Genomic DNA, 23,180 nt, shown 5'->3' on the forward strand with positions numbered 1-23,180 from the left:
AATAATGGAATGTCTTACCATGCACCTAGAGAAACCAGGCAGAATGGGAAATGTGGGACTATGGGAAATAGAGAAGTGTTTCACTATACACCCAGAGAGGATGGAACTGCATGGGACCTGGAGAGATGGGAGCATGGGAGAACTCCCCATAACACGCCTGAGCCCAGACGTAGGACTCAGAGCTGTGATGGGAGAGATGTAAATGGACTCTCTAGAGATAGCATACTGAAAGCTGTGGTAAAAGCCAAAAGACTCGATGTGACCAGCTTAAAATCTGACCTGGACGAGATAATAGATGGTGCGTTGCCTTTAGAAAGGATTGACATGTACGAACAAGATGAGCTGCTGTTTATAGCAAAAGATATTACTCGAAAGGCAAGAGCAACTCATGAGAAACTGTCTGAACTGGCAGACAAGTATATGGTAGATTTGTCCAGAACAAAGGCATTGCAGGGTAACCATAGGTTGCATTATTCAGATCAGGACTTAGAAGAGAGGAGGACAACTGGATTAAAAACACACATAAGGGAACTGATCACAGGAATAAGAGCATGGAGAGATCTGGACAAATGGGAAGAGAGGTGGTCCAAAAAGGGAACTGTTAGGCGGAGCGCGAATGTGATGTCTCCGGAGGGAAGGCTACTGCAGATGGAGGCATTCCCTTTGCGAGAAATAACGAATGGGAGTTATGTACACGTGCCCTGGAGTAGGGGAGATTTGGCTGCATTTACCAACTCATTTCCGAAGTTAAGGGAAAGTCCCGTAGAGTGGTACAAGCAGGTAGAGAGGTTTGTCAAGATTTCAAAGGTATTGTGGATTGATTTGAACACCTTATTCGACATTGTGGTCCCAGGAGACTTGTGGATAGCATGCAAGGTTAGTGTCGAATGGCCAACTGCAGAACCAGAAAGGGATGCTCGTACTAATGGACCGTCAGAAAGAGTAATGTTAAAATATGAAAAGGTGATGACATGGCTGAAGGAGAAGGTGCCACCACAAGATATAGATTGGGTAAAAATAGACCGAACAAGACAGGAACCCAAGGAGACAGTTCATGAGTTTTATGAGCGATTGCTGAAAACGTTCAAACAATACAGTGGATTAGATGTAATGGATCCCAAAGAGATAGGACAGTTTGTATCGAAGTTCGTTTTGGGGTTGAGACCTGATATTTGTTTGATGATTCAGCAACATTTAATTTGTTGGCAAAACAAACCATTGGATGAAATTTTGAGATACGCAAGGTATTGCAGTGATGAAATAGATTCCAAAGCAAAGAAACTAAAGGAGAAACTGATGATGGTGCAGATGCAGTCGGCTGGAAAGGGTGGACAGCAGCAACAGGGAACAGGGACGATGGGACGGAAATCAAATAGTCAGAATAAGGACAACGAGGAAAACCCGAGACCTAGAATAGACGTTGCTACATTGAAAAAAACGACAAAGTGTCACCAGTGTCACCAGGTGGGACATTGGAAACGTGAGTGTCCCTATAACCCTGAAAACGGAGAACTAGAAGTAGAGGAGGAGGAAGTTCAAGAAGTTCCAGTTCAAGGGGTGACAGTGCCCAAGAGTAAGGTGGCCAAAGGGGGGACTTCGGCTCCACGAGCTCAGTTCCCGCAGCCACCAAAGATTACGACAGGGGGAAAGATCTATAGACAAATGCCTCTTTTTATAGACGAAGAAGAGTGTTACTACGTTGATCCATTGACGGGACGACGTGTAAGTAGAGAGGAGGACTGTACCCTCGGGGCAGTTCTAGAGGTGGATCAAAGAGGACCGTTTGTTGAGGCTGAAGTGGCAGGGTGTCCTACAACATTCTTAGTAGATACCGGAGCTACTCGATCAACTTTGAGATCGGCAGTGGTTCCAGATCTACCAATGTCGGGGGAAACAATTCAAGTGGTAGGAGTCGCAAATAGGAGAATGACTAACCCTTTGACGGAACCAGTGCTAGTGAGAATAGGAAACTACACCGATGAACATCAGTTTGTAGTATGTGATTCTAGTCCTGTGTGTCTGTTAGGAAGAGACTTATTGTGCAAACTGAACTGCACAATATACTGCACACCTCAGGGAGTGGAGGTACAGACTACAGATGATGATGCTACCTTTAAAGTTGCAAATTCGAGAGTATGCGTAGAACTGTATCCTACCCTGACTGTGGAGGAGCTTCCTTGGGACTTACGAGATACAGTGTCATCAGAGGTATGGGATTATACTGGAGAAGAGATAGGATTGATCAAAGGAGTAGAACCAGTGAAGATCATGGTAAAACCAAATGTTGACTATCCAAGAACGCCTCAATACAAATTGACCCCGGAGACGATTGCAGGAATAAAACCCGTAATCGACTCTATGATTCAACAGGGAATACTGAAGGAAATCGTGGGAAGTCCATGCAACTCCCCGATTATGGGTTTGCAGAAACCTAGTGGGAAATTTAGAATAGTACAAGATCTTCGAAGGATTAATAACATAGTTGTTTCATGTTGTCCAGTGGTACCGAATCCATCAGTGATATTGTTTCAGATACCATTCCAAGCTGAGTGGTTCACAGTGATAGATCTTTGTCAGGCTTTCTTCTCAATTCCATTAGATGAGGAGAGCCAGTTTCTTTTCGCTTTTAAGCTGGAAAATCGTGTCCTAACATGGTGTCGTATCCCACAGGGGTATACAGAAAGCCCATCAATTTTCAACCAGCTATTGAAGAAAAATCTTGAAAGTCTAGTACTGCCACAGAACTCGGTTCTGGTCCAGTACATAGACGACCTACTTGTTGCGTCAGGAACGGAAGAAGCTTGTAAGATAGATACCATCGCCTTGCTGAACCATTTAGCTGAAAATGGGCATAAGGTATCTCCGAGCAAATTGCAGTACTGTCTGACAGAAATACAGGACTTGGGTCACAGGATAGAAAAAGGAAAGCGCAAGGTGTCACCAGATAGGATAGAGGCGATAATGAAGATGAACTCGCCTACGACACAGAGAGAAGTCAGGATGTTCCTAGGAATGGTCGGTTATTGCCGACAGTGGATAGCTAACTTTTCCCTGAAGGCAAAACCCTTACAAAAACTGACGCACAAGGAGGTGAGTGATCCGGTACCATGGGACAAGGATTGTTTGATGTCGTTCCTACAGCTGAGAGAGGACTTGTGCCGTGCTCCAGCTTTGGGGATGCCTGATTACGAAAAACCATTTTCACTTTACTGCTGCGAAAGAGAGGGTTGTGCTTTGTCAGTTTTAGTACAAACTCATGGAAATGCCCGTAGACCAGTTGCATACTTTTCGGCTACTTTAGATCCGGTAGCCGCAGCGTTGCCCGGATGTCTCAAATCCGTTGCTGCAACAGGTGTCAGCATTGAAAGGTGTGAAAATATAGTAATGGGACACCAATTAGTGGTGTATGTACCTCATTCTGCAGAACTGTTAATGACCAGGACCAAGACACAGCACTTAACCAATAATAGGCTCACGCGCTACGAGCAAGTTATTCTTGCTGCGGAGAACGTGACCCTTAAGAGGTGCTCTGTTTTGAATCCTGCTACATTGATGCCACTTCCTAATGATATAGAAGGCGAAGAATGTGAAGATCATGATTGCCTTGATGTGACTGAACTATGCACCAAGCCAAGACCAGATATTGTGGATGAGCCGTTGACTGACCCTGATGAAATTTTCTTTGTTGATGGCTCATGTTTAAGAGACGATACTGGTCGGTTGAGAGCAGCTTATGCTGTTTGCACCATTACTGGAGTTGTGGAAGCCGCTTGCCTGGAAGGAGTACACTCCGCTCAGGTAGCCGAAATCATTGCATTGACACGTGCCTGTTTAGCAGGTAGCAAAATTAGAGTCACCATTTATACCGATAGCCAATATGGTTTCGGTGTAGTTCATGATTTTGGGCAATTGTGGTCTCAGAGAGGTTACATGACCTCCTCTGGTTCGCCGATTCGAAATGGGGAATTTGTGCGACTGTTGTTAGAAGCATTACAAGGTCCAGCAGCAATTGCGATCGTTAAATGTGTAGCCCACACCAAAAATACAGATTTTGTGTCGCAAGGTAATCGATATGCAGACAAAGTTGCTCGATATTGTGCGGAGCAAGGATATTCTTTCACGGAAGTGGAAGTAGGTGGGACTCAGGAAAAGACAGAGTTAAACATGATGCTAGAAACAGTTGATACTTGGGAGGATTTAAAAGACATGCAAGAGAACGCACCTGATTCTCAGAAAAAGGCATGGGAAACAGCAGGTTGTGTGAAAAGTGAAATGGATTTGTGGGTTTCAGCAGATGGAAGGGCAGTATTACCTGATGAATTAGTGAGTCCAATGGCACGACAGATACATGGTCCAGTACACTTAGGAAGAGATGCCATGCTGAGGTTATTTATTTACAACAAGGGGTGGTGATGGACAGAGTCTCTGAATTAAGCAGAGTACTCTCACCCAGTCAAGAGATCAGGTCTAGATCCAACACCGTTTTTTAGCTCATTGCACCATCCCAGTTTCAGAACCTGGCTGTATGCAAATTAGTCTGTCCCTGGCCCAGTGCATCAAAGGTTATTTAGGCAGACTTGGTATAATCCAAAGTTTAGGATTGCAGCAGAAGCAGTGTGTCAAAGATGTGTCACATGTCAGCAATTGAACGTAGGGAAAAGAACACCAGTTACAATGAGTCACATTGGGAGGTCTGGGGGGCCTTTCAACCGAATGCAATTAGATTTTATTGAGATGCCAAAAATCAACCGCCTCAGGTATGTTCTGGTGGTTTTATGCATATTTTCCAGATGGGTCGAAGCATACCCTACACGCAGGTGCGATACACTCACAGTAGCAAAGTTGTTGCTTAGAGAGTTGATCCCGCGCTTTGGGGTGCCGACCTCCTTGGAATCAGACAGAGGAACTCATTTCAACAGTGAAGTTGTGAAGATGCTTTGCTCTGCATTAAACATTGATCAGAAGTTGCACTGTAGCTATCGACCAGAGGCTTCAGGTATCGTGGCGCAGATAAACGGAACTCTAAAGTCCCGAATAGCCAAAGTATGTTCATCGACGTCCTTAAGCTGGCCTGATGCTCTGCCCTTGGTACTCATGAGTATGCGTAGCACACCAGACAGGAGGACAGGTCTCTCTCCACATGAGGTTTTAATGGGGAGGGCAATGAGACTTCCGTCTGTTCCAACTACAGCTTTGTTGAATATTACAGATGACCTGATCCTGGATTACTGCAAGGGACTTTCTGATGTCATTCATTCTGTGTCTCTTCAGGTGCAGGCTAATGAAGTTTCATCTTCAAGAGACCTATGTCACGACTTGTGCCCTGGTGATTGGGTGCTTGTGAAAAAACACGTCCGGAAGAACTGCCTAGACGTGCGTTGGAAGGGGCCCTACCAAATAATCCTGACAACGAATACTGCTGTATAGTGTGAAGGGCTGCCAAACTGGATTCATGCTTCCCATACTCGAAGGGTTCCAGCACCCTTAGAAGAAACAGCTCCTCTCACAGATGAAAATCCAGCTGTGGACGGCGAACCACTAGAGGGGATCAGTCAAGCTGTGGGGGTGTCGAAAGAAGTTGGGAGTGCTACAGATCCAGCAGAAGAAAGACAGGACGACAGTGAAACTGAAGTTGCCACCGAAGGAGAAAGTTGCTGTGAATACGGCTCAGACACGGATCAAGACAAGAGTGATCAAGAACCGAGTGTGAGGACAAGAAATAGGAGAACAAGGCGTGGAGAAGCTAGTTGGCCTGAAAGAAAGGAGAGGCCGAGCTTGAAGCCAACTCCAGAGAGAACTCTTGCTCCTATATCTGAAGACTCGGATTTGGACGAAGGTGCACAAAGACAGGAACAGGAAGGTCCGAGAAGATCGAGGAGGGTGCGAGTGCCCTGCAGAAGATACGCTACTCCTGAGTGGACCTACCTAGCAGCAGATGTCCAGTGCACGGAGATCCGGGAGGGTGAGGGAAGTGACGGTGACCAGTACTGACCCAATCATAACATTGGAAGTAGTGTTGTTGGTACCAGGAGTGGAGGTCGAAGGGTTGCTGACACTCACCCCCAATCCTCCTTATCTGAGCAGGATAAGAGAACTGGTTTTAAACAGAATAGAGTTTCCGACTTTTTGTTCAACGATGCCAACACTCGAGGAGATCATTCTTCGTTTAGAAATATTAGAATACGTGATTAGAGCCGCTGGAACACGTATGATTCCAGATTGCTAAAGACTTTGTAAATAAAACAGATTGAAAGATAACCTAGCGCCAAGTGGAAGAAGAAGAAATTTAGGGACTTCCCATTTAGTGGACGGAGAAGGGCTAGGGTTGTCTGTTGCTATAGAACTCAAAGACTGATCTTGCAGAAGGGATTATCAGCTTCCAGGTGTGGATCGGAAAGGCTGAATAAGCAGAGAAAAGAGACTTTGTGTTGTGAAAGAAAATCAGAACTACACTGTCTTGAGATCATGGAGGCCGGCAACCCAAACCGCAAGACAAAATGCATAGTAGGCACACTTTTAGTGGGAGTAATTTTTCTTATAGTTTTAGTAGTTACTATATCATATGTAGTGGGACATGAAAATGAAGAGCAGGCAACAAAGGAAGCAAAAATTGTATCGATACAGAAACCTACTACTACTGGTCAAAGGGGGGACAATACAGAGAAAGATAAAGCTTTACTAGCAGCAGAGACTCATAGGTTGCATGTGGATGAATCACAGGGAAATTTCAAATCAAATGCATATGCTAAATTGCTTTATGAATATATTGATGCTATGGAGGCAAAGGATTGCTATGTGTGCATGCAATTGCCAGCCTCTGTAGACGAAGGTATTAGATATCATCATCTTCCATTGACTTATGGAATCACATGTAGTTTGTTGCTTAGTATATTTTATGAACGTGATGGTTTTGAGTATTATTTTTCAAATTTTGATGCTGTTTTACCAGAAGTTCCAAACTACAAGCACATGAACAAGTGGGATTATTATAAGAGTGAAGATAGATTAAAGACATTTTTCATTCCTTGGAAAACGTTGGATACTTCACATGCCCGAAGAAATAATTTGACTTGTAAAGTGTCAGAAATTGAGAAAAGGTTTATAGGACAGGTGGATGATCGGTATAGGAGACAGAAGATCTTAAAGGCTTCAGGCCAATGGAAAACAGATTGGACCGAGGAAGAAAGGTCACACAAAAGAAAGGGTAGTAATGGTCCAATAGCTTTAGATCGAGAGCAAAAAGGGAAACTGTGTATATATAGGGGTAAAACCTATTATGAGAATGTGTTTGTGGGAGAAGTAAATTGTGAACATGCTTTCCAATTAGAATATTATACAAAGGATTTCTTGAAGGGAATGCAGGTGATCCCGAATGTATATTTTGTTTGTGGAAGAAATGCATACGTGAAACTACCGGATAATTGGTATGGATCATGTTATTTAGCAATTGTCTTCCCCAAAATATACCATGCTAAGGATCTAGAAATTATAGAGGGAGGAACTCAAGCTAGAGGAAGGAGGGATGTAAGCTATGAGGAGGTAGTTGGAGACGTATTTGGTGCTATGTTTCCTCTTTTAGGGATAGTACTGAATGATGTCAAGATTAGAAGATTGGCAACAGTTGTAGATAGGTTGTCCGCCAGTACTGCTAGATCATTAATGCTGGTGGAGGGAGAGATGCAATCGATAAGGGCAATGGTTCTTCAGAACCGACTTGCTCTAGACGTTCTGTTAGCCAAAGAGGGAGGAGTCTGTAAGGCTTTGAAGGTTCAGGAATGTTGTACTTACATTCCAGACAATTCAAAACCTCTAGAAAAGCATATACGGAACATCACTGAAATTCATCATGAGATTGAGGATTTGACACAGGTAAATGTGTGGGAAAAAGTAGGTCATGGAATGGGTAAAGTTGGAGGTTGGTTTGCCAACCTAGGAAAGGGTTTCATTTGGTACATACTGAAACCTATCATCATAATAGTGATTTGTATAATCACCTTGTGGGGATTGGTGCGGCTGTACCAATGGTATAGATCAAATAGGTTGCAGAGATCTATGAGAGAGCAGGAGAGGAGATTAGCTGCGATGCAGGATAATCAGTACAGGAGTCTGAGGGCTCTAGAGATGATGAAACGAGAGAGTACTGCAACAAGTTCTGTCTGATTCAGTTCATACCTCAGGGATGGTGTTGTGATGGTGATGACTACTAAAAGTCATCAAAGGGGGGAGAGCGCAAATTGAGAAAAAATAGAAGTGCACCATATTTACAAGCACGTTGCATCAGTTTAGTAAAGATTACATAAGAGTGTCGAATTTATAGAGAGAAAATACATAAGAGTGTTTAATTAAAATAGAATGCATATATCAGTGTGAAATGCTAATGTAGAAGTGTGTAGAGATGTTAGAATGATGTTGAAATCCCATGTTATGTGGCTGTTGTAGAGGAGAATGTAATACTGCTAAACGTAGAAATGTGTAGGCCACATGGCAGTTCACAGAGAATGAAAGGTGCTGTTACACTCTCACATGATATGGTTTTTAATGTTGTTGTAATTCAAAGTATTATTGATCATAGAACTGAAATATATGTTTTATAGAAGTGTTTCATATAACCATTGTGTGTAATAAGTTAGAATACTGTTTAGACTAAGAAATTAAAGGTTTACAGAGTGCACAGGCCCGTTTCATGTAATTCTAATAGGCCTGAATAGATAAGGTCATTTCTTTTGATCTGCATGTGTTAGTTAGAGGAAGGTCATGTTAAGCATAAATTGCGGAGCCTGCTCGAAGGTTTACGACTTAGAAGATACGGTGGAGGCCGGAATTTGGGGCCCACTGTACAAGTGTCTGTTTGCAGGTGCGAGGAGGTTCCAATCAAGAGAGTGATGAATAGAGTTTTGTTCAGGGAGCCAGGCACAGGCCTGAAGGAGGCTTCAGGAATTTCCTGGGGGGTACCGTCCTGCCGGAGAAGAGCCTGAGAAGCAAGGTCAACGCTAACGATGGGCCCAGAGGAGTATCAGCATGGAAAATGCCAGAACGGACACCACGTGAGGGGCGTCTCTAAAGGGCGTTTCTATTGTAAATGTGATTTTTGTATTAGGGACAGCACCCCTGGGTGGAGTTAGGGCAGATGGTCTGAGGAACCTAAGAGAGCGGATGGGTAGGCAGATAGGATAACAGCGAGACACCGATTCACAACAAAGACTAAGGGAAGTGAGTGATCTTCTTTGGAAGTCACCACGTCTGACACCTTTTTAGGTTAAGATTTTACTAAGTAGGGATGTCACTTAGTCTAGTGTAGGGACAGTCTAATCTGGATTTTCTTCCTTTCTGTAAATGACTCACAAGTTACAGCTTGTGTCTATTCTTGCAACTCTGATGATTTTTGAATTGGTTTTGGTGATATTCTTCTGCCGACTAAGAGCATTTAGAAAATGTATGTTTGTATTGATACCAGTATATCTTTTGAACCTTATTTTGAGATGTTTGTATCTCCAGTTAACTTTGGCTTTATAATAAACTTTTAAAACTTATTCGTAGTAAGTGGTTCTTTAGAGTGGTGAAAGTCCTTAACTGATTGACCTAGTAGTGGATTGCCTTTTACTCTATGACAGGTATCAACGGTTCAGTCGACCTGAGTTGGGATCTAGATCTATAGCAATAGATCAGAAATCCCGCCGTAACACACATTAATGGTTGAACCGCATTTTTGACTTTATATTTTACTCCCTCAAAGCAACATAAGGACTTGCAATTTTAAATGGGTTTTAACTGACCTTAGTGTTATGAAATGGGTCGTTTTATGCGTTTTGTACTGGTGTTTTACTATGTATTACTTTGCAAAGGTTTTTATTAATCATGCAACAAAGCTTTACTTAGTGGAGGCTGACAGGAAGAGGTGAGACTTTTCAATGATGAATGCTGGTTTGGTCCCTTTTCGTAAGTAGATGAGGTATTTCTGTAACTGTCTTTGAACAATAGTGCTAGATTGCATGAGCTGCATTTTGGAGTTGGTATTAGTAATGAGTTTTGTGCTGAGGTTAAGAAGTGAAAATCCCTTATTTTAAAAAAGTAGTTGCACTGTTAAAAAAACAAAAAAAAGATTAGTGTCTTTGACTATTACGCAAGAAACCTCATCTGGACCTGTTTTCTTTTCTGGCTGCTGTCCAGAAATATCTTTGTAAGGTGCTAGATATACTGTATGCCTCTACCACCATGAGGTCATTTTAAATACTAGGAAGGAGGATCATAGAGAATGGTGTCACAAGGTTCTGTTCTCTGCAGGAAAGGGGCTGTGGGAATACCTGACGGCAGCTTTCTGAGAATGTATTAGTAGCAATTGGTGGGTACAGCTCTTTTAACAAGGAGCAAAGAAAGTAAAAGACAAGGGCTCCAGTTGTTGGCATGCATTCGTTTACTAAGGGGGGGACACTTCTTTGTTGAGTTTAATGAGTGGCACAGAATGTTGACTTTAGCTGCTAGAGTTGGGTGGATAGGGTACTTCACCACAAACTTGGCATAGTAACCTGGCTGTCAAAAGGACTGTCAACCCACTCTATTTGGAGTCTGGTGATCGTCATGTTCGTTCCGTCGGAGACCCTCCTAGCTCGGCTGCTTGATGCCAATCAATAAACCTATCAAACCGGATTAATAAAGTGTTGCTTATCACCTGTAAGGGTATCCAGATGTGGAGGGGAGCTGGGAGTGCTGCTGCTCACGGCTATCCGCTGGAGTACCAGGTCTTCAGGTCCTTTTTTAACTCATGCAGGGTCGAGTCTGTTTGGAGTTGGAGTGGGAGGTCTTCCAGGATTTTGCGACCAGGTAGGAAAAGACTCCACCGCCGCTCCTGCTTCTCTCGGTACCTGGTGTGTGGGCAAGGGAGAGTGATGCGGAGCACAGATGTCTGAGTGGTCTGGTGGAAATGTATTCTGTGGTTGAGGTAGGCTGGACCCTTGTTGTGGAGGACCTTTTAGGCGTGGGTGAGTAGTTTGAACTTGCACTGTTTATTATTGTGTGTCTTTTTCTCTCATTAGCGACATGCATATTCTACTGAGAGTAGGTTAAGAAGACACCTAGGACGTCAGGTGATCTTTTTCCTTGTTACAGTAAGATTTATGTGCAGTCACTTTTATAATTCTTTTTCACTTTGCAGTAGCACAAGCAATTTCTAGGTCCTGAAGAAGGCAAGGACACAGTTGTCCAACACATTTGCTGAAACATGTTGACCTTTATTTACACCTAGGCAGTTATTTGTTACAAACTGCCTTTGCTTTTTTAATGTTGGAGGAGTGGGTAGAACCAGAATATAATTTCATATTACTCCCTCACCCAATTTTATTTCACTATTACCTACACTTTTTCACCTGCACTGCAAATCATATAATGGGTGGCCAGCGGGGCCATGCATATGTTGAAGAGGGCACGTTTCAGAGATGTCCCTTGTGGGATGCCAAAGATGACGCCCTTGGGCCAGAGGATAAAGGTGCGAGACGGATGCTCTGGGTTCTTATTGTAAGAAAGGACGTGATCCACTTGAAGGCTCTCCCTTGGATTCCCATCTGATGGAGACCATGCAGGAGGGTGTAGTGGGACACAGCGTCAAAGGATTCGTAGAGGTTGAGGAGGATCAGGGCTGCGGTCTCTCCCATGTCTAGGAGAGCCCTGATGTCATCGGTGGCTTCGATTAGAGTGGTTTCCGTGCTGTGATTAGAGCAGAATCCTGATTTGGAAGGGTCCATGAGTTTATTGGTTTCCAGGTGGTTGGTGAGTTCGATGTTAATTCTTTTCTCCAGGACCTTTGCTGGAAAAGGGAGCAGGGAGATTGGCCAGTAGTTTGTGAGTTCTGCAGGGTCTGCAGATGTTTTTTTAGGGGCAGTTTGACCTCTCTATGCTTCCAACCAGCTGGGAAGTTGGAGGAAGTGATGGGAATGTTGAGAATGGTGATGAGTTTCTTGCTGCTGGGGTCGTTCCCCAAGTTAAACATTTGACGGGGGAAGGGATCTCTGAGTGCTTCTGATTGGATGGTGCTCATGATGGTTGCAGTTGTCTGTGTGGAGAGACGGTCCCAGGCAGTGTTTGTGTCTAGGTTGCGGTCGATGGTGGCAGGCAGTTAAGAGGAGAAATTGGATTAACACAATGGCGATTATGGGAAGAAGAAGGCAGTTAAGAGGAGGAAAACTATTAACACAATAGTGGTTTTGAGAAAAATGAGGCAGTTAAAAGCATTAACACAAATGGCGGTTTTGGGAAAAAGAAGGCAGGTAAAAGGCGAAAAAGGATTAACACAATTGGGGTTGTAGAAAAAAGAAGGCAGTTAAGTGGGAGTCAAGAGGAAAAAAGCTGTGTTGTTGGGTAAAAACGAGTTAGCAGCAGGCTGTTTGAGCGTGGATGAAGACAATGTTTGAGGGAACAAGAGGATAACCGTGAACGAAGGTGTTGAGCAGGAGGCTCGTGAAGCTAGCAGCTGGGATAGCTGGCCCGGGGGCCTGCCAAAATCTTAGACTGACAACCCCACAGACTTTGGTCTGTGGATCTAAGTATCACAGACCAGCCATCCTAAAAAAAATGTGTTCCTGTTGTGCACCTTCAAGTAAGCCAGAGAACAAGTTTAGCAATCCTCTGCTCTTAGCACATAATTGTTTTAGTGACCCGAGACACTTGTATGCTTTATGTTTTCTAGGTATGCATAAATTAAACAAATGTGTTTAATTAAAAATGTGAGATTGGTGAGGTAGTGCAAAGAACAAAATCAAAAAGATGTATGTTAGACAAAACAATGTGTTTTTTCCCTGCAGACATGGGCGACTTCGCCGCTGGAGATCAGAGAATGACAGAGTTGCAAGGGCAGGCTGCAGTCTTAAACTTCCCAAGGGTCATCAGTTTTCCCAGACCTCAAGTCACTTGGTTCCGCGACGGTCACAAAATCATCCCAAGCAGCAGAATGTAAGTTGCAATGAAGTCAAAAAAGTATTAAGAATGCCCAGTATGACGCAGGTTCTCTAATCACGTTTGATGGTGCAGTTTTCTATTTAGGTACACTAATTAGCTTTAAAGGAGATGGGTCTACACAAGTCGAAGATAAACTGCTATTTTAAGAGAGGCTCCGAATTTCCTAAGTAATTTTAACAAAATAATTCATGTGATGGTAATGTCAGTGGCAGCAGGCGGGTGGGAACCGCTGGCTTCTCGTTCTTCCATTCATTTCTATAATGTGCTCCAAAGAGTGAATGCTAGTCCTCAAATTGTGTTTACTTGAATGCACTAATTTGATGAATGCCAGCATTTACGCACTAATTCGGTTTTCTGCTTTTATTGAGCTGTTTCAGAACTTTTTCCCTCTGACAATAAAGCTGTAATTACTGCTTATTTTTCTATATCCCTTTATCCCACCCTGGCAGTTTTATTTCCTTTGGTCTAATTAGCGATTCACCCACTCATGGCAAAGTGGCTGCTCCGCGATTGGCTAAGCATTATCTCAAGGTGAACAATACATCAAGCTCTCTCCCCTAACAACTCATTTATCCAATTCCAACTGGTAGTTCTACTCTGACTGTTTCGATTGTAGTCTGTGCTGAGATGAGAAGAGGCAGACATGGCTCACCTGTCTCTTATAAATATCATAAAATAAATTTATGAACAGCAGGACAATGGTCTGGAAACATGTTGGTACATAAAACTCCTTTTTCCATTGCTAAACCTGTACAAGACTACTAAGGCTGCCTGGAGTTTTCGAATTGGTACTGTGAAAACATTTGACATAATTGTTTTTATTGGCTATAACCAATATCCCATTAAAATGAACGATATTGTCGACTGCAATCGTTCCAATTATATATATCCTTAAAGTCCTATTATTAGGCGTAATTTAACTGTAGCTATTTATTAAGGAGGGAAATTTGCTCACCTGTCGCGCAGGAACAACTGTTCCAAATAAGGCTAGATGTTTTGTGTACCTAGTTTCCATGGTTACGGTGGGTCTGATGTTGAAATTGTAAAAAAAAAAAAGAAAAGGGGAAAAGATTACAATTACAGAGGTTATCAATGAGCATGCAGTGATATTGCATGTGGAGCTGAAGGAAAAGTACTGTGACAAAAGGTGCAGGGCCCTTTCAATTAAATATGATGCCTGTTTTACAATAATGTTCAAACACTTCACCCATATGATGTTGCTATTTTTGCATGAATGATAGAACAGAATGTAAGCCTGCCTATTTTAACAATAATTTGCTAACAGTTCACCAATACTGTTCTGAAATATTTGCATTAATGACAGCTTAGAAGCCTGCCTATTTTTATATATTCATATATATTCATTTGCAGCTCCTTCACCCCTACTGAGATGAAAATCTTGCATAATATAATGCTAAAGATATGTTCAAAAATAGTCACATGCACGCAGTTTTACAGGCACGAGTATGCTTTTGAACAGTTATTGGAGATTTGACCTGCTCCATATGCAGTCATTATTGTAATTCAGTCAAAACTGTAGTAGGGTTTTTCCATGATTCTAATGAATAACGCGTGATGATCCATTGATGTTACACAGCATGTCAAATTAGCCTGATTGAATCAGAAATCTGACCTTATTAGTATACCAGAAGTAGGCTTCCTTAATGCTTTCCCCTTTTTAAGAGGTAGAGAAACTGCATGATGATGATCCACATACCTACCCTGGGGCTTTTAACCTTAAAAAATCAAGATGTGAAGGTGCTCATGATGAAATGGTCATTTTCACTATATGAACTTTGAATGTTTGTTAAAAATGTAATCTCATCGCCATATCTTTGATAGGATATGTTATTAATTGGAGAAGAAAATACCATGTTTCTACTGTGGCTTCTGTACGGGGTACCTTCGGGCATTTAGCTCCAACAAAGGCAGTTTATCCAGAGGTGGACGTTGTTTCACCTGAGTTAGGTTGGGAAGAATGTTTATTTAAGGGCACAAACAGGTGATGTCTTTAAATCTTGGAAAATGGTATGTGTGGAATCTGTTGACTACTTTTAGAAGATTTCAATATTTTATATCAGCAACTTTGTTTACTTCTGTACAAGTCAAATGAATTTAACTTATGCTTATGTCTTATTGGAAGTTCACTTGCACCTACACCAAAGTTGTCAGTCACACATCAAATGCAGGTAAGTGGTTGATGCTGAAACACACTGGGAAGGGTTATCTTACTTTAGAGACTAACCGCCTGATTCATCAAGCTAAATTGCACTCGCAAAGGGCAAGATTCTCAGAATCTTGCCTTTTGTGAGTGCAATTTTTGCATTTGGGATTCATCATCCCAAATGCAAAATTCGCTATTTAAGAATTCGCACATTTGCGAAGAATTGAATTTAAGGAATCTCTATTTGACATTCCTTAAATGCAATTCATGAAGCATTTTAAAATTGCGAAAATGCAATTTTGGGCCGCTATTTACCGAGAGGTCAGACCTCTTGGTAAATAGCAAAAACTTAGAAAAATGCTTTAAAAGCATTTTTCGAAGTTGCATGTTGCACACACACATGTCCTTTGGACATGTGTGTGCGCAACACCTGTTTCGATTTGCATTTAAGGGGTGCTACAGGGTGTCCTATGGACACCCCTGGCACCCTTTAAATCGCTATCTTATTTGCGATTAGCTAATTGCTAATCGCAAATAAGGAATACTCCCGATTCATTCCTATGGGCCTTTTGGCCCATAGGAATGAATGGGGAGTTATTCCTTATTTGCGATTAGCAATTTGCTACTCGCAAATAAGGAATGTGTAGGAATCGCTATTTATTTAGCAATTCCTACATGAATACCGTTTTGCGAGTCCTTAATAGCGATTCGCTATGAATCGCTATTAGGGGCTCGCAAAACGGCCCGTTGATGAATAAGGCTGTAAATGATCCGATAGCCTCAAACCTCTCTTGTTTCCATATACAAGATACCACGTAAAGCAGTGAACAGCCCAACAGACTCTATGGGAAAACATCGGTACCTTTGTCAAGGATGATCAAGGTGAGAAGCTTGGCCAAAAATATTCTGGTTTTCGGTCTGGGGTAGAGGCAGCATTACTTACTTTGCCAGCCTAATGTGATGAAAACAAAACATAAAGAACAAAATATATACAAACATAGAGGGGCTTTGGCTCAGCCCTTTTCATCCATTGTTTAGATCATCACTCATCCATATTTTGCTTCCACCCAGTATACAGTATGGGGCAATTGGTCTTCCCACTTAAGCCATTGTCTGTCTCACTTTGAGTGACAGCATCTTACCAGATGACACACACAGCGGTCTGGAAGAAGTGCACTTCAGTGCCGTGTGTGGTGAGCCAATACTTTACTTTGCAAATGCTTTTTTGCTCTCTTTCTATTTTTCTTACTCATCCTTATGTTTTTAAAGTAAGTTTTCAGGTTACAGTAATTCAAAGCCTGCAGGACCTATTCTTTGCATCATGTTTAGGTGGCTACATGTTTCTGTCTTGTGGCGTGTTAGTGAAAGAAAAAGATAACAATTCCACCAGCTTGCCAAATACAAGCCCTATTGCCTGTGCCAGTGCTGGTCTTTCTCTTACATCACTTTAGTCCTCAAATCCTAACTTAAATAGTTTCAGGGAGACAAATGATGGGAAGCAATTTTTAGAAACGAAAGTAGATTCTGAAATCTTTGTTGCACTTAAAGAATGTGGTCTCATTCCCCCATCCAGCATCAAGTACCCTGAATTAGCAGCTACTGCTTTTTTTCTGTGCAGCAGAGGAAAACTTTAATAGATCCAGTTTCCCAGGTTTTACTTCCTAATTGAAACAATGCTATTTGTCCTTCATGTATGAAGTATGCAAACTTTGAAATGAGTTGAACTTTGTTCACATTTTAGACCAGGATAAGGCTCGGTTAAGCTCCATCCCTCACTTCCACCATTGGACAACAGTTCTTGGTAGATTAAACAACAGACACTCTCGAGGGCTAAAAACAACAGCACAAGTCTTGTCGAAGTTTATACTTGTTTTTTCATGTTTCACCACTGTAGCCAACACGTGTTTCGTCTTGTTACAAGACTTCTTCAGGGCAAAGTAATTAAATCAGTGTTCCTTTTCGTACTAAATAAAGTTGCACATATAATATCTGCACAACTTAAAGAATCATTTAATTTGGTAACAAATTAGACAATAAAAGTATCTCTATCTGTAAGCGAAGAGCCTTATTTAATTTGGCACATTCTCATTCATGGGGTGTTTGGTGGTCACCTCATCCCTCTAGAAGCACCTACCTACATTGAGAAGATTATACAGCACTCTGTAGGGTCATATACGTGGATGTTTACTTGCAGTGTATACGTTCTTGGTAGATTTGAGTGCCAAACTCGGCAGTTAACACTCCAGCCCACATGTGTGCAAGGACTGGTGGGCCTGCTTTGGGACTTAATGTGAACTGCAGCAGCTGAGTGGGTACCTGAAAGGATGGGTTCAACATAGAAGTTAGAGTTAATGGAGGGTGTAGAATTAAAGAAAGGGTGAACTGACTTTTCAGCTAGATAGAAGAAAAGTAGCAGTGTGGCCAGGCAAATCAGAGTACAGACATGCCTGGAACAAATACACTGGTGAAGTTACAATATCAGCACATGCAAAGAGTGCATGAGAAGGTCAGTGACATCACTCTCTTCTGTAGGAGAATATTATATACTAAACAGTGCAAAATGTTGCTGCACAGGTGTTAAATACTTAGCAGTACTCGATGGCAGCACTAAAAACCTGTAGTTCAGATATTGCTTTTCTCATGTTAACACTTTAGAAATTTAGACATAAAAATAGAAAACACATTCAAATGAGGTTTATATGTTGTTACTAAATGAAACCTATGGATTAATACATGCAATTTATTTTTCTATAATCCATTCTGTTATGATGAGTTTACCTATCTTGGCTGCCTGTATTTATTTGTTTTTTTTATTTTGGCTCTACCCTCACACTAAAAGTGTGTGCACAGTGGCCTAAGCATGTCCTTTCACATTACTGAGGGCAAGGACCTGTCCTATGACCTGCAAATGTGCACCAAGTGAGGCCTCATTCTATAGACAGTGGACTACTGTCCATGTCATGAGTTATACGTAGAGTGGTGGGGGCAACATACCATATTTTGTGAATCCATTGTTATAAATGGACCTTTTCATTTGTGTCACTGAGATGGAGGTCTACTTGCCCACTTTGACTTGCTTCATTACCCAGCTTCAGTGGCCCTTTCTAGTTCTTTTTACTCTTTAGATTGATTTCGGTATCTCCTTCTATTTCTATATTAAGTAAGGTGAGCCCTCTGACGAGAGCCATGCACTTAGGTCTGCTCAACTCCTGTTTATCTCCTCTAGATATTACATGCATTACTACTGTTCACCAAATTTGTACTGCGCACATTACCCACGAGAGCTTCTGGGAGCTTGAAATCCTTTGAGCTGAAAGCAGGTGAGAACAGCAAAGACTGCACAGATTTTTTAAAGCTCGCCCAGAAGGAATAACTGAGAACTTCCCTAGGTAGAGAATTCAATGCCTTAACAGACTGGACTCTGAGCCGCCTATCCTCTTGAGATAACAAGCCTACTTGAAGGTACAATGATAAACAGTTTACGAGTACTTCTCAAGACATGGACAAGCTAGTAGGGCAAAGAGTAGGAAAAGAGATAATGGAAGCAGTGCTATGCCCGCATTTGAAAACAGGACATGCAAGTTTGAACTGGACCTGATCCGTAATGGAAATCCATTGCAAAGTACTAAGTACCATATATATATATATATATATATGATTGTAAAATCCATTCGTTACTCGAATGGCATCGTTCTGAGTCAGCAGAAGCTTACCACTGAGACGCTCGATCGAGGGGGAAAGGCGATGTTGGTCATGTTGGACTTGTCGGCGGCTTTCGACACCGTCCCTCACGAGGGTCTCCTTTTAAGACTCAGGGAGATCGGATTGCGGGGGACGGTGTTGGATTGGTTTCAATCCTTTTTATCGGGCCGCAGACAGGTGATCTGGGCTCCACCGTTCTCCGCGGAAATGCCATCGCTAGAGGTTGGGGTTCCACAAGGGTCCATCTTGAGCCCCACCATTTTTAACATCTATATGGCCCCTCTGGCGATGGTAGCGGAGGCTTACGGGGCCCGGGTCATCTCATACGCTGATGACACCCAGCTCTTGTTCACGTGCAGCAAAGGTGAGGTCTTTGACGGCGGCAGGATCAAAGACTGTCTGAGTGCAGTCTTTGCGTGGTTTCGGCAGCACAGCCTGAAATGCAACTCGGATAAGTCCGAGTTGCTTTTCTTTGGTTGTGCTCCCGATCCGAGCTGGAAGTCGTGGTGGCCCCAGGACATGTTCCCTCCCGAACAGTCATCCTCCCAAGTGAAAAATCTGGGAGTGGTATTTGAAGAAGACCTATCTTTCCGACCCCATATTGCAGGACTAGCAGGGAAATGCTTTGGCATTCTTAAAATGCTGAGGAAATTCCTTCCACTGCTTTCCCTGCAATATCGTAAGACTGTAGTCCAGGCGCTAGTCGGGTCACGGCTAGATTATGCAAACGCGCTTTTTGCAGGTCTGCCTAAGTATCTCCTGGCTAGACTGCAGATTGTCCAAAATTCGGCGGCTAGAGCCATTTTTGGCCTACCAAGGAGAGCCAGCGCTTCTCTGCTTTTAAACAGGTTGCACTGGCTACCTATTTCTAAAAGAATTAGGTTTAAAATTCTCACGCTGGCGTTTAAAGCCCTTCACTCGGTTGGCCCAAACGACATCAAAAAGCGTATTGCTTTCTATGCGCCACGGAGGTTGCTGCGGTCAGCCGATTTGGCTAAAGTGGAGGTGCCCACTGTCAAACGAGTTCGGATGGGAGGACGGTCCTTCCAATATATGGCAGCGTGCCTTTGGAATGAACTCCCTCTCTCCCTCCGCAAAGCCAACAGCCTTTTAGCTTTTAGGAAAGAGCTGAAGACCATGCTCTTTTCCGTGTAATCAACGTGACGGTAGCGTCTCTGTCTTTGTGTTGTCTGGACTTCAGGCCCCCTTTGACAAAGCGCCGGGACACCCCCTGGGGTAGCCGTGCGCTCTAAAAGTACGGAACAAAAAAAAAAACAAAAAAAAAATGGTCAGTGTGCCTGTGTAAATTCCATTAAACTAGATGATGCAGGATTTTATAGGTGTGCCAAAGATCAGAGTTCAGTGAGAAAGACCCCAGGAGGTATCCATTGCTGAACCTCATTATGACCAGTTGGAGGGCACGCCCCTGTAGTCACACTCAGTCCAAGGGTACCATGCCTCAAATGCACCAACTCACGCTCCACTCTGAAACGCTTTCATTTAGCAATATATGCTCCAATGACAGGCAAGTGAGCCTGTTTCTTTGTTTATCTTGTGTTGTACGTCCCGGTGTGATTTAGGAGGCTCTGACTAGTAGGACTAATGTAGCAGGTCAAATTAATGGATTAGGGAGACAGTATCCTGTGTTTCCGCCTTAAGGTTGCAAAACCTCTCAACCCTTTTCTAGAGAGTGACGATTTATACTCGCTGGAACTTGAGTAACTGTTACTTCTAATCTCCCCTCTGTAGAGATCTCCAAAATTAGTGATGACCATTGTACATATCTGATTACTGATTAATATAATCAAGTTATATAAATTGGATACTAGACTTGCAATGCAATTTTTTTCTCCTCAAAAGACGTTGATAGAAAATCTCTACATACCCAGATGGACGTGCTTTGAGATTAAGTGTTTGTTTTTTGAGTTGTGGGAGGAGTAAAGTTGAACTAATTGCTAAATCCTAGGTGCAGGTAGGGGGACCTTGGTTTCAAGAGAGACTCGTGTAGCCTAGAATTTCCTGTTGGGCTTGATACGAAGTCTTTGTCTCCTCATACTCCCTCTTACTCCCTCTTGTTTTCTGTCCTGAATTCTTCATCTTACATGACTTTACCTTAGGTTTCAGGGAAATGGATACACCATTACGCACTTCAATGGGATATTGTGTTTGCAGACCAATCCTTAATGTACATTTTGAATTTTGCCTCTAATGCTGTTTTACCCTGGATGCCAGTCATAGTCTTTCTTAAGAAATGTTGTTTTGCTTCATTTTTAGGACTTACTGTAAATGTGAATACAAAGATATTCCCCCAGAAAAAGTAATTAACACATTAAACGTGTCCTATAGTGTGCATAAAGTTCACATTTAAGTGCACTGCATGGATATACTGTTTTGGTATTACAGTAGATTGCAGAAAACCCTTGAAACTGCAAAAAAAATGGCGCGCCTGCACCACACTTCTGAGTGCTTCATTTTCAAGATTTCTATTAGAAGAAATATATTCATATATATCGAGCGGTTTTTATCATTTCTGTCATTTACTCTTTGCCTAGTCAGTTCAACATCATGTCTTTCCAGCTTGTCTCAATCAGCGACAAAACACAAGCTGGGTCATTAGGCTTGAGATTGGAAGTTGTTTTCGTCTGAAAAATGCAGTGGATCAAATCGCAGCATAATTATTTTTCCTTTTTATTCAAGAGAAAAACACCGTGAAGTCCTTTCAGCTGTAAAAATGGTAGGGTTGTAATATTAGCTAGGACGGATTCTTATTGAAATGAAGTGCATGTTCCTCAGTCTGTAGATTGTAATTAATTAAAGAACGGGTGCTACTGCTTTTCTTACCATGTCGCTATTTATACCAATATATTGACATACTATGCTTCACTGAATCCTCTAATGTAAGTTATCGTTTATCTGCACTTAAGTTACTGTAATATATATGCTGTAAAAATTGAGACGCTTTTTTTCTTATTACACCTTCCCTTACTGAAATAACCAGAGGAAGAGCTGTAGAAACATCTTGTGAGATAAAACGACCAGTGGAGGCCAGGAAGTCCACACTCAGTTTTCTCATAGGTGGCATGCAGCCGCGGTCCGTGCAGGTAACAGCGGTGGGGCCGTGTAAGGAGGGATTGCGAGGGACGATGCAGAGGGAACATTAATTATTTAATACATTTTTCCCTCTTCATCGTCCCTCGAAATCCCCCCTTACCTGGCCTCACCGCCCCACCACTGTTACCTGCACGGACCGCGGCTGGTGGCACGATAGCTGGAAAAGGACTCAAAGGCTTTACTTGGCTCTTTAACATGATGGTTAAGGAGATTTATATAGCAAGTTAAAGTTTAGATAAAAAGTTGGATATTGAAATTGTTTGATTGAGAGTTTTGTGCATATGTTATGTTACAGGAATTTATTATAGAATACGACTCATACCCTAAGGTGTATCTCGGTGCTTGGCAACCAGAAGAGGAAAGTGTAAATAGACCAGTTAAAACATCCACGTTTGTAGAAGTTTTTAAATTTGAAATCATGACACATCCTGATTTGCATGGGGAGTTTGTTCCAATGAAATGGGGCAAGGTGTGAAAAAGATCTGGCACCCTATCTGCAATTGCAGATTCAAAGGTGTTTTAATACATCCTGATTTGAGAATCTAAGCAGTCGCGGAGGCTGGTATTGACTGAGTCTAGCATGAAGATATGGGTCAGACAGAATAGTTTAAAAATAACACACTTCCTGATAGGTGGCCAATGAAGGACTTACAGAATGGGAGAAGAGGCTGAGCGGGAGTGAAGGTTGCAAATTAACCGGAATGCCATATCCTGCGTAAGATAGGTCTCCACATTCAGTTGAACAAAAAACAAAACTCGAAAGATTTACCTCGGATTTCCTGGAAAACAAATTGATTCTCTCAAATAATAAAACAATAGAAGCCTGCAACTAACACACCGAAATTAATCACCTGTTTCTAAAGGTTAGTCATTAACCTGAAAAAAACTCAAATAGACCCCACAAAAAGTGAATTTATAATCATATTGTTTATTTGCATTCAAGGTAAAGTTTTAGCATAGCTTGCTATGCTTTCAGTGGCACTGTTCAGCCCCTCCAGGCTAAGATTGAGACTCTCCTGGCCTGGCAACTCCCCCAAAATACTAACTGAGGTGAGGGCCCTCCTGGGCCTCACAGGATACTACTATAGGAGGTTTGCTAAGGGATATGGCACCATTGTTACCCCCCCTTAACAGAGCTGACTTCGCAGCCCAGACAGGTGATCTGGATGATGGCCTTCCAGAAAGCCGTTGATACCCTCAAGGCTACCAGCACCTGTACTCAAGGCTTCTGACTTCTCTAAGGAATTCCTAGTGCAGA

The 23,180-nt window shown here is 42.4% G+C and overlaps 1 protein-coding gene across 2 annotated transcripts in view; it reads left to right on the forward strand.

Moving 5' to 3' along the window:
* Positions 1 to 23,180, forward strand: part of SDK1 (sidekick cell adhesion molecule 1) — a 2,171,476-nt gene that overhangs the window by 621,307 nt on the left and 1,526,989 nt on the right. For both annotated transcript variants that reach the window (XM_078665001.1, XM_078665002.1), the window contains exon 4: positions 12,792 to 12,939. In XM_078665001.1, the coding sequence (XP_078521127.1) occupies positions 12,792 to 12,939 (148 nt within the window). The remainder of the gene's footprint in view (positions 1 to 12,791; positions 12,940 to 23,180) is intronic.

The sequence above is a fragment of the Lissotriton helveticus genome, chromosome 10 (genome assembly GCF_964261635.1).
Source record: "Lissotriton helveticus chromosome 10, aLisHel1.1, whole genome shotgun sequence".
Classification (NCBI taxonomy): Eukaryota; Metazoa; Chordata; class Amphibia; order Caudata; family Salamandridae; genus Lissotriton; species Lissotriton helveticus.